The 16,405-nt window shown below is 42.5% G+C and overlaps 1 protein-coding gene across 1 annotated transcript in view; it reads right to left on the bottom strand.

Moving 5' to 3' along the window:
- Positions 1 to 16,405, bottom strand: part of STAT4 (signal transducer and activator of transcription 4) — a 102,790-nt gene that overhangs the window by 80,434 nt on the left and 5,951 nt on the right. The window contains exon 2 of the mRNA XM_075608354.1: positions 2,875 to 3,003. Coding sequence (XP_075464469.1) covers positions 2,875 to 3,002 — 128 coding nt within the window. The 5' untranslated portion in view covers position 3,003. The remainder of the gene's footprint in view (positions 1 to 2,874; positions 3,004 to 16,405) is intronic.

Below are 16,405 nucleotides of genomic sequence, written 5' to 3'. Positions count from 1 at the left end.
CCAAATACCTACTTCAGAGACCAGTGCAGTTATGATTAACCCCCATGTACTGTCTGAGTTCTCCTCCTCTTTAAGCTTAGGGTTAAAGGCATACAGTAGTCTGTATGTCTCTCCTGGGGTTCATATTATGTTCCCAGGAATGTTTGCTGACGCACGGTTTTCTCCCAAAAGTGACGCTTTTCCATATAGATTAGTAAAAAGCTTGCACACTCTTTCTCTTTTCGCTGAATTGTGTCTTTCTAGTTTTGAGACTCTGAGAGGTAATGATTCTCCTTCTGATTCTGAAGCTCTTCCTACAAGGAGTATCCTGTCTGGGGGTCCCCCTGATTTCTCTCTCCAGGCTAATTCTCCAGGGATCAGCATATCTGTGGTCACTTCCTTAGTACTGTTTGAGGTCACCATGCATATATTACAAGTCCTGGGGTTTAACTCTGAGCTGTTTAGCTGTCCTGCCTTTGCTGAAACCCAGTCCCTCAGTACTGTGTCTAAATATGCCCCAGCAAACATGGGGTTACTCTGGGAAGAAATTAAAGCTCCTGTCTTAAAGGGTATTTTTTCTCACATGTCCAGCAAATTTAGAATCTCAGTAAGTGTTTCTATGTCACTTATCAATACATCTGATTTTTTCTCTAATCAAACCCAGATACCCTCACTATCGGTTAGGAGTCCTGTGATCAGAGATTTTGCACTAGAAAACACACCAATTCATGTTTTTGTCAGGTTAGGTACCCCTGTGGTTAGGGCCATTGCAGTTTTAGAGAAGACTCTTTGTACTCCTAAGGTGCATGTCATTAAGAGTTTTCATAGTTCATACTTGCTGCTTGTTGATTCTCAGGGCCCTGTCATTGAGGTACAGACTTCAGCTTCTGATGTTAGCTTCCCTTCCACCACTACCCTGGCTCTGCCTTTTTCTCAAGCTACTGATTTGAAGATCCCAAGGACTATCCCTGATTCACTGACAATATTATCTCCCAATGAAGATTTCCCAGTATTAGAGAGCTCTACTGTTGTTTGCTTCTCTGCTCCTGCTAAACCATGGTTTTGTCCCTCGGAATTTTCGGTTGCCCCTGTTATTTCCTCTCAGTTGGAAATACTCTGTACGTATCCCAAGATTTCGGTCCCTATGCCAGGTTTACTGCTTGCCTTGTCACCTTCCATACCAATACCGGGAGATGCTTCTAACCAGCCTATACCTTTACTAACCATTACTTGGGAGCCTTCTAGAGGAAAAATTCCTCGCAAATTCCAACATGCAGTGGTCAGCCAAGACTTTTTCTGTTACAAAGTTTCTCCTGGTGTATTCGATCAACTATCAGGGCCGCTGATCCTAGATTCAGGTTTCTTTATTAAGGACTGGGCTTTCAGTGGGGGTTCTTCTACCGTTTTTGCTCTGGAACTCTCTGGTTCTTCACAGCCCTGGATTTCCAAGACATTTTGCAAGGCAAACCATGTACCAAGGATGTTTCCTCCATCAATCTTATATCCTAGAACTGTACTCACCAAAGAACTGCTCGTTTACGGAGGCCCTTTCTACCTAAAGAATTTTAGGAACAACTCAATGTCCCCAAGGCCCATGGATGGTCCTGTCTGGCCACAGTTCTCACCGGGGGGTGGGGGTACACTAAGGACTAATCATGAGTCTCTGGAGTACGACTCTAGCCCCAATCCTAGACGGTTCAGCAACAATTCCCGGGCCTCCAACTCTATGAGTGCTCATGTTCGCCCGGAGGTCTCGCGTGAAGGGGGGGGGGGTACTGTAAGGAATCCGCTCCACGGTTTACTGGTTACGTTACCTTGCAGACCGGTGCAGTTCTGGAACAGCTTTCCTGAGGTTTGCTGCAGCCTGGATTCACTCAAAGCAATACACACTCCCTCTGGTATCTACTGCAGCTGTGCAGCCTTTCATTGCAAACTATACTTGCATTCACTCATTAGGGGCAGGACCTTCACACCCCCGCCGGGGATTGGCCCGCTGGCCTTTAAGTATTGCTTGCCCATAATGCTCCTTGCCGAGCATAGTCCTTACTGGATGTCAACTGTTTTGCCACAAGCTCTCGCTTGTTCCCCTTTGCTGATACCAGGTCACGCCCTGCGTCCTTCAGCTTCCTTCAAGCCGTTTGTTCTCCAATGCTGATTCCAGGTTACGTCCTGCATCCTTCAGCTCCCTTCAAGCCGCTTGTTCCCTTATGCTGATACGGAGGTATTCCCTGCGTCCTTCAGCTTCTGTTCCCCTGTGCTGAAGCAGAGGTTTCGTCCCTGCGTCCTTCAGCCTCCTGGATTCCTGCACTAAAGTAGAGGTTCGTCCCTGCGTTCTGCAGTCTCCTGGATTCCTGCACTGAAGCGGAGGTTTCCCTGTATCTATAGCTTCCTGGTTCCTGGGGCCTACTCTTTCCCTAATATAGAGAGGCCGTGTCCTGGTTCCTGCGCTGAAACAGTGGATTCCCTTGCCCGCTCAGGACTTTTGCATTGTAGCACTGGTGCACCCGTGCAGCAAGACGGTGTGCTATTCTGGTCTGCCTACCATCTCCTGTGACCAGCACCATGGGCCATGGTCGTCGCTCGCGCAAAGGCCAACCCCGCGCTCCTAAGCTGAAGCGGGTCTCTCCTATCTCCTTATTGCCGAACTCCTGCATGGACAATGTTTATCCTGACGTCTCCTGTTCTGACCCTGGCTTGTACAACGACGACGCTGTCTTCTCCAATCCTGATCCTGCGACATATGACTACGAACTGCGCAATCCGGATCAGCCTGCGCGGTCTCAGGTCGGTGCTTTTACAACCCCACCTCAGCCTCGCGGTCCGACCCTGGTTTGTGGCGAGCAGAACCCTGACACATTTGTCTCTATATAAAAATATATTATTGCATATTCTTACCAGTCCTGACGTTCAATCCATGATGCCAGTAAGTGTCGTATCTCCATAGGAAAGGTATCATCATAAAACTGGTCTACTTGCTCCAAAAATCTCTGTTCCAGTTGTTGAACTTGATTCCACTGAGACATACTGGAATATAAATGGTAAAAATATTTAGTTTTCTGCTAAATTAACATTTTTAGTTTGTAATCCTGTTTTAGACTTTTACTCGTGCTTTGGAACCAATTGAAAGATATTGAATTAAATATTTATATTAGTATTACATTGGATATATAGACAACATTGGGTTTGTACCTAAACAAGCTTCAACTATAGGTTTTCAAATCCCACATACTGTAAACACATATAGGTTTTAATAAATTGAAAGCAATATACAGTATCTACCATTTTAGCAGTGTTATAGTTGAAGAGGCATAATTTGTAACTAACTCCAAGTCAATTGAATCCAGTCCTGTTCTTTTTCAGACCTTTATCTCTTTTACCAAACAAACAGACCAGTAAATCGGACCACAAAAGCAGAATGGTATTAATATCACACTGTGTGAGAAATATTAATGACTAGCACCGATTTGTGCAGTTGGGCCGAAAACTGAAAAGCTATTAGAAATCTTACATGACAAAATAGTGTTACATGGCTGAGTGTTTATACTTCTTGCATTGTGACAACGTGATATTGCACATGGAAACATTTCTGAACACAGTTGGGGTTTCCCCTAAACTATTTCTGAAACACAGACGCAATTTTTGAAGATGCATATGGTTAGTAAACACAAAACCATTGTGACTCAGATACTTAAACTCGTTACTGCTTTGCAATGCAATGCAACCTCGGGGACCCCCTACTTCCCATGTTACAGGTCCCGGTATGGGGTGCCGGTATCTCCACCATGTTTATATCTCGATGCGGAAGATTTAAAAATGCAGGGAGATACCAGCACCCTATACCAGGGCCTGTAATTCAGGAAGCAGGGGGTTCCCGAGGCTGAAATTGATGCGGTTCAGCTCTGTTGACCCCCTGTTTCAATACTACAGTGTGCTATTGTAGCCAAGACCCCTTGTGCTACTAATTCTCTGGCCCCTCAAGCACTGTAAGTCCCAGTAAAGAGTGGGCAGTGTTGGGAACAAACCCGCAGGGCCTGGTTGTATTGTTATTTGTGTGTTACCTAATAAAGTTCAGGAGTAGCCTGGTATTACCAGGGGGGCCTATGACTGATAGGAGGACGGCTTACAAGCCACTCCCCTGGGAAGGAGGAGTTTTCTCTCTATAGGTTAGAGCAGCGGTGCGCAAAGTGGGGGGCGCGACCCCCAGGGGTGGCGGGAGATTGTGCTGGGGGGGCGCGGGCAGTTGCAGAGGCCCCGCACTCTTCCCCCAGGCATTTAAATTAAATGCCGGGGGATCGCGTGAGGGCCCTGCAACTGTTTACTTACCGGGATTCAGCCATCTGTGTTGTGTCGCCATGGCAACGCGGCGTCAATAGACGCCGCGTCACACGCCCACGCAGCGTCATATGACGCGGCTGAAGGTAGGCAGGGGGGCGCGAGAGCCGGGGCAGAGTGACAGGGGGGCGCAGCACCAAAAGTTTGCGCTCCCCTGGGTTAGAGTAAGGGTTCTGGGTTGTGAGTGCTGTGCTGATCTCCCTGCGTGGATGAAGCAAAGACGTCTCTCCTGGATAGGAGTGGGCTGAGGCCTTGCTCTGTTAGGGGATAAGTTATGCCGAGGAAGAGTGCTCAGGGCCTCAAGCCTGGGGTACTGCCTTCATGGAACCTGTACTGATCCTAATAAACTCCAGTTATACCCTCTCTGGTGCGATGTCTGTAGTGTGAATAACCAAGAAGAGTTGCCCCTGAGGTTCATCCTGGCTGCACCAGGATCCTCCTGGGCTGGAGCTGCTGCGCTGACCGACGAACCATCCCTGTTAGCCTGTCCTGATGTCTCCTGATGTATACCACCACGGAGATTTAAGGCCTTCTGTTCTACCTCACAGGTATGCACCAGCACCAGAGTACACTGGTAGCAACATGATCTCACTTAGGCTGAGTCCCCAGTTTTCACTGTGGCTGTGGGTTTGCGGGGGCGTGGCCATGACATCCCGTGGCTGGTTCGCCCTTATTGGCTGGACCACCGGCGGGGGCGTGGCCACGCCCCCGTCGCAGATGTCGAGGTCAAATTCTCCTGCCTCCCTGAAAACCTGTCGCGCAACGCTAGGGAAAGGTGCGCGACAAGGTAGGGACTGGGACCGGCCGGACTGGGGGGGGGGGGGCTTGATAGCACAGCGCACGCCGAGCCGTGCGCTGTGGCGGTGACTGGGACCGCAGCCTTAGGGTGGGGGAAAAGCTGCTACATTATTAAAATTAAAACAGCATCAATACCTTAGTGGCTAGCCACTAAGGTAATGCAGGGGTTAAACTAGTGTACCTAGTTTATTGGGTGTAGAGTGGGTGGGTGAAGGGGGCAGTTGCTCCAGGAGTCAGAGGGCCAGCGATTCTAATGGTAAGTAAAATATTGCATGTTTGTAAATGTAATTTTTTTACAGGTTTTGGCATTGGATGTGTATTTTTTTTTGGCACATTGACTGATAATGCATTCATCTGTACCACATTAGGGTACAGATCAATACATTATTAGGACAATGTTTTTGGGGCATTTCTTGCTTTGTTTTGATGGTGATTTTTGCGATGTCAGTTTATTATGTGGATGTAATTGTTTGGTATTTTGCTGCTTTATTTAAATAAAATGTTGGCGATTGATTTTAGTTTTTAATTAATGATTTGTTTTGTTGGCTAATGCTTTGGTTTTATTTCAGATTTCTTTTTAATAATTCATTTCTTTGTAGGTTAATGTTTCAATTAATTCATTGCTGTTGTATTAATTAATTGGTTTGGTTACTGGTACAATTAATTTACTGCTGTTGTATTAATTAATTGTTTTGATTGGTTACTGGTTTAATTAATTAATTGTTGATCTGGTTATTGCATGTATTAATTGCATTAGCTGGCTATTGTTTTTATTTAGTGAATTGTGTTTTTTTGGATTTTGTAATGTTTTATTATTGTGTGTTTTGAGCATTAATGTATTTTGATTTGGGTGCCCATTGAGTGCTATAGAGGCTTATCATGCCCATATTATTATATGGATATGATGTACCACTATACTACTCAATGGGTATCTCATAGTGGTCTGGAGTGGGTGGTTAGGCCTCCCAGGTGGGTAGCAGGGCAAGGTGGGTTAACCCCTTAATGACTGTAGCGGTTATTAACCGCTACGGTGATTAAGTGTTAGGGGCCATTAGATTGTATTTATTATGTATGCTTTTTGGCAATGGAGGACAGGGACCTGCAGTATCGTGATGAGGACATCCATCATATTGCTGTGGTAAGTAAAAGTGGTGGAGAGGCGGTCACAGCAAAAAGTCAGGTTCAGGAACAGTTGAGGTTAAAAACAGCTTTATTAGTACATGCTGTACATCTCAGAAGGGGGCACTCTGACGCGTTTCGTCCCTCTCCGGGACTTTTTCAAAGAGTATACTACCCTTAACACACAGACCCCTTAAATAGGAGGAGACCCACTCTGATTGGTTGATCAAAAGATGACAGAAAATTTCTTTGAGCTCAATCAGGTTAATATTGAACCAGTGTTTGGGTTTAACCCATTAACTGGGTCTGTGTGGAATACATGGTTAAAACATACATATTTACAAAAACGAAAAAATATATATATATAAAATCAATGGTATACAATGGGATGTAGAGCAATGACTGATATGTATTAAAATGATTATTTTCACAACTATGGTGATGTGGAGTATTATTTGTTTAAGTTCTAGTCTAACTTGGATAAGAGTTGATAATGTTGGTCAATATTTCTAAGTAGAATTGCCATTAGTGAATAGAAACAATTTGTTACATGAATATATTTGGATATGGATTAGTACAAAATGTATTACAAACAATATATACTTTTTATGCACATCAACATATTTTGGAGATACACTAGGTACCAAAATTTGGTTGTCAGGGTGTAGTGACAATTTAACTCACAACATGCTGGGTTACAGTTATGTGGACACACACTCTCGATCACCCTCCACCTCACACGGCTACAGGAAATGTTTTAACTCCCAGTCAATGTTAATGCCGTGTGGGTGAAGGGTGTCGAGGGTGTATATCCAGAACATCTCTCGCTGGTTTAGTGTGTTCTCTCTGTTTCCACCTCTGGGGTGGCAGTGTATATGCTCGATAGCAGAAAAGGTGAAGTTCTTAATGCCTCCCTTGAGGCATTGCGTAAAGTGTCTGGATACGGGATGAAGAAGATCACCTTTCCTGATCAAGCGGGCATGTTCTGCCATTCTAGTTTTTAATGGCCTGATTGTGCGACCTACATAACTCAATCCACATTTGCAATTAAGTACATATATGACATAACTGGTGTTACAATTTAGAAAGGTCTTGATTTTATATTCACGTAGATTATATTTACACATGATCTTATTTGTTGGAGATGCGTGTTGGCACATGGTGCAGTTACCACATTTGAAAAATCCCTTAGGAATACTACTGATATGGGAGGGACCACTCTTGCTAACAAACATGCTGGGTGATAGGTGCGATGCCAGTGTTTTCGCCTTCCGGTATGTGAACCTAGGTCCACTTTGGACAATTGGGCGTATATCATTGTCCAATAATAAAGTGTGCCAATGCTTGTGAAAGATGTCACAGATTTGTTTGGACTGTTGGTTGAATGTGGTAATAAAGTAAGGACTTTTTCTTTCACCAGAAGCATTGGCACTCCTTCCACTAGGGACTGATTTTTTCCTTTTGCGGATTAGATTTTTTCGGTCTGTTACATTTGCTTTGTCAAATGCTGCACCAACATCTTTGGCGGAATACCCCCTGGCGAGAAATCTTGTTGACATCTCTCGTGATCGGGACAGAAAAACCTCATCGTCAGAGCACAGCCTTTTGAGTCTCATGAACTGAGCTCCAGGAATATTTCTAATTAGAGATTTTGGGTGACAACTTTGTGCACATAGGAGTGTATTCCTGGAGTTCTCCTTACGGTAAATGTCTGATTGAATTTGCATATTGTTGTCAATGTACAGGACCAGATCCAAGTAGTGAATGTGATTGAGGTTATGTTCAAACGTGAGTTTAATATTTAAATCATTAGTGTTTAAATAGTCTGTGAAAGAAATTAGTGTGTGTTCATCACCCTTCCAAATTATTATGAGATCGTCAATATACCGCTTGTAGAAGACGATATTTTGACGAAAAGAGTTATCACTGTGAAAAATAAACCGTGCTTCCCAAAAACCCATAAATAAATTTGCGTATGATGGTGCGAAGCTCGTGCCCATTGCGGTACCCAACAACTGTAAATAAAAAAGTGAGTCAAACATAAAATAATTGTGCGTGAGCAAAAATGAAATAGATTCCAATAAGAAAGTGCAATGTGAGAAAGATAGAGTGGAAAGTTCTAAATAATATTCCACGGCAGCTAATCCATGTTTGTGTTGTATAATAGAATACAGTGAGGCCACATCAAGTGTGACCCACCTGTATTCTTTGTGCCAAGTGAAGTCCTGCAAATTGACAATCAAATCTGCTGTGTCTCTGACATATGAGAGTAACTGTACCACCAGGGGTTGCAGAAATTTGTCAACATATCGTGACAATCCATCTCCCAAAGATCCAATGCTCGCTACTATTGGTCGACCAGGGGGGTCAACCAGCGATTTATGGATCTTTGGGAGATGGTGGAATATGGGGATCACGGGATGTGTACAGTCAAGGAATTCAAATTCCTTACGGCTGATGACATTTAAAATTCTGCCAAATTCTAATAATTCCACCAATTCTTCATGATATTTAGATGTTGGATTGCCTTTAAGACAAAGATACGAGGTAGCATCCTGTAACTGTCTCAAAGCTTCTTTTCGATATTGAGAGGAAGACATAATAACAAGGGCACCCCCCTTGTCTGCATGTTTGAGTATAATATCATGCTGTTTTTTTATGCAATCAATCTGCTGTACTTCGGTGTAACTTAGATTACCAGAATTGACCTTTGAACATGTAAAGCCTTGAGCTAATAAACGTAAGTCTCTTTCCACCAAATGTTCAAACATACAAATAGATGGTCCTCTGTTGTAGTTTGGGCAAAATAGTGACTTTTTGCGATAGCCCGAATCTTCTTGACCAAAAAATGGTTGGTTAAATGGTACCAGTGGACTGTTGGTTTACTCCCATTTCTAGTTATATCAGACTTTAGCAGCATCAAGTCTATTGGGTTCATTCCCTTATCCTATTTCACATGCTGTGGTAAGTAGAACTGTATTTATTTAATTTATTTATGCTGGTTAATGTTGTATTTAATAATGGGCAAATAATCTATTATCCATATCTGGATAATAGTTATTTTGCCCATTACTGTACTGTTAGTGTTTGGTGGGGGGGGGGGGGGGGAATTGATTGAAATGTAGGCCACGTTTTATTTGTTGACATACTGGGTTGGTACCTTAGGTCTGCGGGGACCTATGGAGACCATCTTACGACCCCCGGACGCCCACGGGTATCACCTGCGGACCCACGGGGGACACCTGCGGGGAAGAAACGGGGGCCCCACAGCTGTGAGGGACCTGTGGACCTGCAGGGACCACCCAAGGGCCCGCAGACCCCCGTGGGAACCACCCGAGGGCCCTCAGACATCTGTGGGGATGACCCAGGTACCCACAGACACTTGCAGACCCACCCGTGGACCACATTGTGGCCCGCGGGCACCTAGCGGGGACCACCCGGAGACCCCCAGACACCTGGCGGCACCCCTCTCTGGTGCAATGTGGGGCCTGCGGACACCCATCGGGCCCACCGGGGACTACCGTAGGCCTGGGGTATTAAGCCTGTAAGTTAAAAAATAAATAATGGTTTTACATTTTGGGGGGCCACGGGGGGTGGTGTATTGATGATGCTTAGTAAATGTTTTTTTAATATACATTTAATTCCTAGTGTAGATGTGCAGGGGGTTTCCAGAGTAGAACCGTGTTGGTTTTATGTCCGGGGACCCCCTGCTTCTTGAGATACAGGCCCCTTTATGGAGTGTCGGTATCTCCTATGCATGGAGATGTCACGCGTCACGTGATCGGGATATATCCATGCATAGGAGATACAGGCACCCCCTAACGGGGCCTGTATCTCGGGAAGCAGGGGGATCTCAAACAAACGCAGTTCGGCTCCAGAGACCCCCTGCACATCTACACTAGGAATTAAATGTAAATTACAAAACATAATTTTCGGGCGAGATTTTAGCTGGGAGAGGCGGCTCTATCTGAGCAGCTCTCTCTGCAGCAGAAATTAATTGCCGGGTTAAGCCTTTTCAGAGGGTCAATCAGCAACTAGCTCATTTTGGGAATTTTGCTATGACAGGTAATGAAGGCTTTCTGAATACCACTTTGAACCTTTACTACATAGGCCCCTATGTCTCTTATAGAACTTTAGTGAATAGGCTCCTACGGTATGTCATACGGAAAACATAATTTCCTTCCTGACTCCAGTAATTGCAATCAGATTTCTCCCTGGATCAACATGCGTCCTATGTTTACTTAGTTTGTATATTCAAGTATACCAGCAGTGCGCAAAGTTTTTGAGCTGCAGCCCCCTTCCTGGGAGTGTTCGCGCACCCCCTCTCCCAATGGCTCGGTGTCAAATTACTTCGCGGATCATGTGACGTCACGTGACCATGACGCACATTGCCATGGCGACGCGTGACGTAACATGACCCCGCGGCGTCATTTGATGCCGGGTTGCCATGGCGACGTGTCGGCGAAAACCCGGCTGGCAGCAGGTAAGGGAGATACAGAGACCTCATGCGGGGCCTCTATAACCGCCTGAGCCCCCTCTATAGATTCTCCCTCCCCCTGGGGGGAACGCCCCCCAGTTTGTGCGCCACCGATGTATTCATTTCCTTTCTAAAAATGCCATAGGTAATAGATTCAGCAAACAACAATGTGATTATCAGGCGCTCCCACAAAATCCACGTGTTAAGTGCTTCAGTGCTAAAATAACCAGTGAACCAAGTGAAAAATAAAATTGTGATGAAACAATTATATTACTTGTGTGACTGTCTTTATTTAAAACAAATAGGGCTTTCAGTGAATGTGCATATGTGAAAAGAATACACATATAATTAAGTTGTGACTGCCTGCTCAAACCCTCTGTAGGGGCTGTCTTCAGTGGTCCCTAGTGAGATGAATTGTCTTCAAAATCCAGGGGGAGCAAGGGAGAAAGTCAACAAGAGAAAAAAGAAAAAAAAAGCATCTAAGTGCAGGTGTCTTGTAACAATTGCAGATCATATGAATGTCTTGGCTGCTGTTGCAATCTATATACCTCCAGTCTCAAGGGATGACCACGTGTCAATTGGAGTGACCTTGAGATGAATAGTTCTCTTGAAAGTTCCTTGAATTAACCCAGAATATATTTGTAAATAGTTATCATGTCCCCTCTATAACAGGGGCAAGCCTGTTAAACAACAGCTAGAGCTGCAGGGTGTCGGCCAGGTAATGGTGAATCACTGACTGAAGGAAGGCAGGACTACTAACGAGCCCACCTGTGTAGCAAGGGTTTAAAAGTCAGGAATGGGAAGTGTTTGTCTCTCTCCCTGGTCTGTGTACAGACCACATGTGTGTCCTTGATTCCTGGGGATAACAGGGCTTGCAGGCGATATGTACATGTCCCAAATGCACAGGGACAACTGGTAACCATATAGACATATATGGACTTTCATACGCTGCAGAATCTTTACTTTGGCCTAAGAAAAACCTGTACTTTATGTTGCTAAAACTTCAGCTGAATAAAAGGCTACATTATTTTTACAAAACAAGTCTTCTATCTTCACCTGTGCATGTATCGCCTACAGTGGGATGCTAGAGATGGCCCTGGGATTTCTAAAGGGGCACCGGAGACCATAAGGGTAAAAAAAATTCTTTGCAACAATTCCCGCAACAGCCTGCGCGACAGGACAAAGACGGTTACATAGGCTGACCTACGAAAACATATATAGGAAAAATATTGATACAGCGCCTCTGGAGAGAGCAAAGATTTGATGTCCTATATGGGGTCTGGTCGCTTAGGGACCAATAGTGGATATGAACAAATTACACGAATACTGTATAAACTCAACTAATATATTCAGGCATTTCCTCTCCATGTGGCTAGTGTAGCAAAGGGTGGGAGAATGGCTTAGATCTCATGATATAGACCACTCCTCTGTCCAGTTTTATGTTTTAGTTCCGTTCTTAGTTCTGTCCACTTCTTAGTTTGGCGTTCTATTCTTTGACAGTATTGTAACTATGCTACAGCAGTTCTATGAGCTTGGGAGATACAGAGTCTTTGAGCAGCTATTGCAGTTCCTCCATGGTTTATTCAGTGCCAGAATATTACGAGAGTATCGGGATTCCAAAAGAGACTGGAAGTCCAGTGATAGTCTCTTCTGGGATAGCCACACAATTCGTAAAAGTGAAGTGCCCTCTCAGGTCGAGGTCCAGGTATCCCCTGTTAGGAGAAGTTACCTGTATTTACGTGGAAGAAATCATTTCTACTGCTGCTTTTGAAGATTTTTTTCTTATACAGTAATGACTTTTATTTGATTTATATGTATTTATTTATAAGCCCCAGTGCCCATTTATGATCATCTTCCTCTGCTTGTTGCTCTGCCAAACAACCTGTAGGCACTTTAACAGCTTCCCTGAGAAAAGACTTCAATGACTAGCTGACAGATGTGGTGTGACCGTTTTCATGTACGCTACCTGGTCAGGTGTGTTACATATATATACAAGGATTATTCAAAATGTATTCAAATCAAATAACATTTCCATGATGAAATTAGTGGTCTTGGGAAATATGTAGTCACTTTCACCATGAGTGAAAGAGATTACCTAGTGCAGGGGTATACAAAGAGATAGGGTGGTTACTATAGTGGACTCGCCTCTACAACTACTCGAAGGGCTAGATCCACAAAACTCATGGCTCACGCTGTAACGTTACCTAAAATAGGAACTGACGTTATTTTATCCAACGTCAACGTGTATACTAAGAGCTAATTATATGCAAATACAATGCCGTTCTACATCTCATTAACAAAGGCTTAACATCACAATATTATAGCACAATATTGCGTTATCTGCCAATCATGTCACTTTAAATATGTCTTAGCCATTAACCCTGAAATAGGGCTTGGGAGAGGGAAAGATATAGAGTTAAATTTATGTTATTGTCCTTTGACATTACATGTTAGGGATTAATGTTACATTAGGTCTATGTAAGTTTAAGCCACTTAATGAAGCTTTGTGGATCAGGGTCCAATTCATATTCCTCTGGGAGATTTAGTTTATGGCGGGTTTTATATTTTTCATGTGATATACAAGAGAATAAGAAAAAGACCATGCTCAGCTCAGTTACAAGTGTTGTAATCAAAAAGGGAGGGATGTAAATTAAGGGCACAAATAGAATATCTACAGAAAAGGAAGAACCCTGTATTATGCACTTATAAGAGAGACCTCCTAATCCTATATAATACAATCAAATTCTGTGCGTGACCTCACTCACAATATTACAAAAACAGCAAATAGTGTTACAAGTTAAAACAATATACCTAGGTAAAGCATGAATCTAAAGTATTGAGGACAGGCAGATGTAAAAATGAATGGAGTAGATTTTGGAAATAAATCACTGAAAACCTCCTCCTAATAAAATATATTAACAACTAGAGTCTTATCTCACTTTGTTCTAAACGCTCAGTTCCCCCCTCAATAGTAGTCAAATGTGATATATAATAATGATAATATTCCCAAATAATGGATGCCGTTAACTTGTGGACACTGATACGCACTAGAAAGAGTGATAAACGGAACCAAACAGGTGAGTTAGTGTTAAAACAGAAAAAACAACATTATGTATATTTGTGCTTTTGTATATGCGAATTAGAGAGAGAAGAGGTGACCACTCAAAATAACATTTAATAAAGAGAAAATAATATAAAATAGTAAATTATGCGCTGGCTGTCAGTTTGCCAGAAGGGAATAGCCTAAAAAACTCCATTATTACTGAGCAATACCCCTTCTGCTTGCTTAATAAATGCCAATTGGTCAGAAGTAAAATGAATCTAGTCGCAGTATGTCTGACTAAAGCTATGTTAATTTTGTTAACTCAATAAATGTCTATTGGCTTTTTTTCACTAACTGCCAATCGGCCAAAACTTTCCATGTGATATGCAATCTTGCATGTTGTTGAATAGCATATGAATACCGAATATTGCGAGTTTGCTTTATTTGCATAAAAATGTTTAATATTGCTCGGAATTGCATAGCCAGAACCAACTTGTGTCTTAACGCAGCAATCATTAATACCAGGGAAGTAATAAACATCACAACATCTGCTTTTTTTTATGATGGTGAATAGCAGTGGCAATTTTAGCCTCCCAGGGAGTCAAATTTACAGCAACTCATATCCTCAAAATACAAATACAGAATTTAAAAAGGCTGAAATTGTTAAAAACAGCAGTAAAATAATTTTACTATAGTAAAAACTGAAGATTTTTTTATGGTAGATAGAACAGATTGCTGCTTTAAAATGCTGTTTTACATGCAGTTTTAATGAATATGGCGAGATACATTTCTGTGCAATATTGTCCATTTTTGCACGGAAATTTAATTATCGGCATTGAAAGCATAGGCTTCTCACTGTGAATAATAACCTTTTGAAGGGGAGAGAACTGATGACATGTACTAACTAATCAAGCAGATATAAGACTACATTTATCGTTTACAAAAAGGGGACAATCAGACAGAGAAGTTGGCAGAAAAAGTCTTGTGGCCTCTCACACTTCCTGAGGAAACGGAATAGTGTAACAAACAGCTATGGCGTTTAAAAAAAAGTAAAAGTTCTGTCCCATTTAGGTATTCAAAACATTCTCACTGAGTTGAAATTAGCTTCTAACCATTAGTAAATATTTGATATACTTCAATTTGCTAATGAGTTTTTCATATTTAAACAAATACATTTAAAAGGTTAACACATGAATACTTACAAATAGTGGAAAGGGTAAATAGCTGAGAGCTTATACTTTGCTGCAATTTCATTACAAATGTTCAGGCTTCATTCTCTAGTGTGTTATGGTTGGATATGTTGTGATATTATTATGCACCATCATTGCCATTGAATTATATTGAAACTCTGATATACAGCGTTATATTGGGATCTGTTGTGCTATCTGGAGGAACAATGTGAAGCGCTACATCTGTGTATGTTGCCCATTGGGACAAACCAACATTGCTAACCAGTGTTAAAATACAGTAGCAATGTAAATTAGGATTGGGATATAAACCAATCAGAATGCTCCTTTCTTCTTTGTCATCCTTCTATCAATTGAAACCCACACTGCAATAGAATTATCACATTAACATCTCTGTGGTATGTCTGTCTGAGTTGAATTGATTAGGCACAACCCCTCCCTTAATTTGTATTGTGCGTATTTAAGTCAGTCAATATTGGCTGTGTAACATCTTAAGTGTCACATATTAAGTGTCTGTGGAGTTATCATCACTGGAAGTTTTCTATATCTTTAAATTTGGATACATATTTAGACTAACATTCTGATTCGTTTCTTCACACAGGCATGTCTACCTGTTGAATTATCTTCTATCAATTTAACCCCAGCTGCAACAAAACTATCACATTAACATCCCTCTGGTATGTATCTGAGTTGATTAGGCACAACCCTTCATTTAATAATTATTCCTTAAATGTCACTGTAACAGGGACTTATCTCTGTTAAAGCAATTTGCCTCTAATCCAGCAGTGTGTTGGTTAATTGCTGGTGTGCAATTAACCAGCTCCACCTGGCTAATTAGAGCTCTCTCAGAAATAGCCTTTTCTGAGACAGGAATGAGGATTCCTGAGCTCACAATTGGAGCTGACCTAGGAAAGACAGACCAGAGGGTTTACTTAGTGGACACTGGACTGACCAGAGGACAGATGTCTTGAGCTGCAAAGAGACTGCAGGCTGACAGCAAGACAAAGGGAAGCAGACTATACCTGGACAGACATTGCCTTAGCAAACAAATGTGCTGACCCAGGAGAGCAGAGAGGCTTCCCCTACAGCTACAAGAAACAGATAAGACTTTCTTATGGGACTGTTATATATCTGTATATATGTTTATATATTTGGGGCTGGTAAATAGCTTAGCTAATCACCCAGTTAGAGAGGGCTGGACTACATGTGTAGATATTCTTCAAAATGGAGCAGGTTTTTCTTTGGCTTATTTTGAACGTTCTGCTGTGTTAAAGGGACAGGCGCAATAAAGCCTAATTTTAGTTTCACTTTAAACTGTCTCCATTGCGTACCTCTGCACACGTCTCTTACAGTCACATATTAAGTTTCTGTGGAGTTAAAATTGGAGGTGAAGAATACAAGAGGAACTGCACTTCAGCATCTCTTCAACTGCGAGAACTTGCCTTTTATAATGCTCTGAATTTCTATTAT

The sequence above is a fragment of the Ascaphus truei genome, chromosome 7, assembly GCF_040206685.1.
Source record: "Ascaphus truei isolate aAscTru1 chromosome 7, aAscTru1.hap1, whole genome shotgun sequence".
Lineage (NCBI taxonomy): Eukaryota > Metazoa > Chordata > Amphibia > Anura > Ascaphidae > Ascaphus > Ascaphus truei.
Note: the sequence above shows the minus strand (reverse complement) of the source record. Positions and strands in the feature narration are given on the sequence as shown.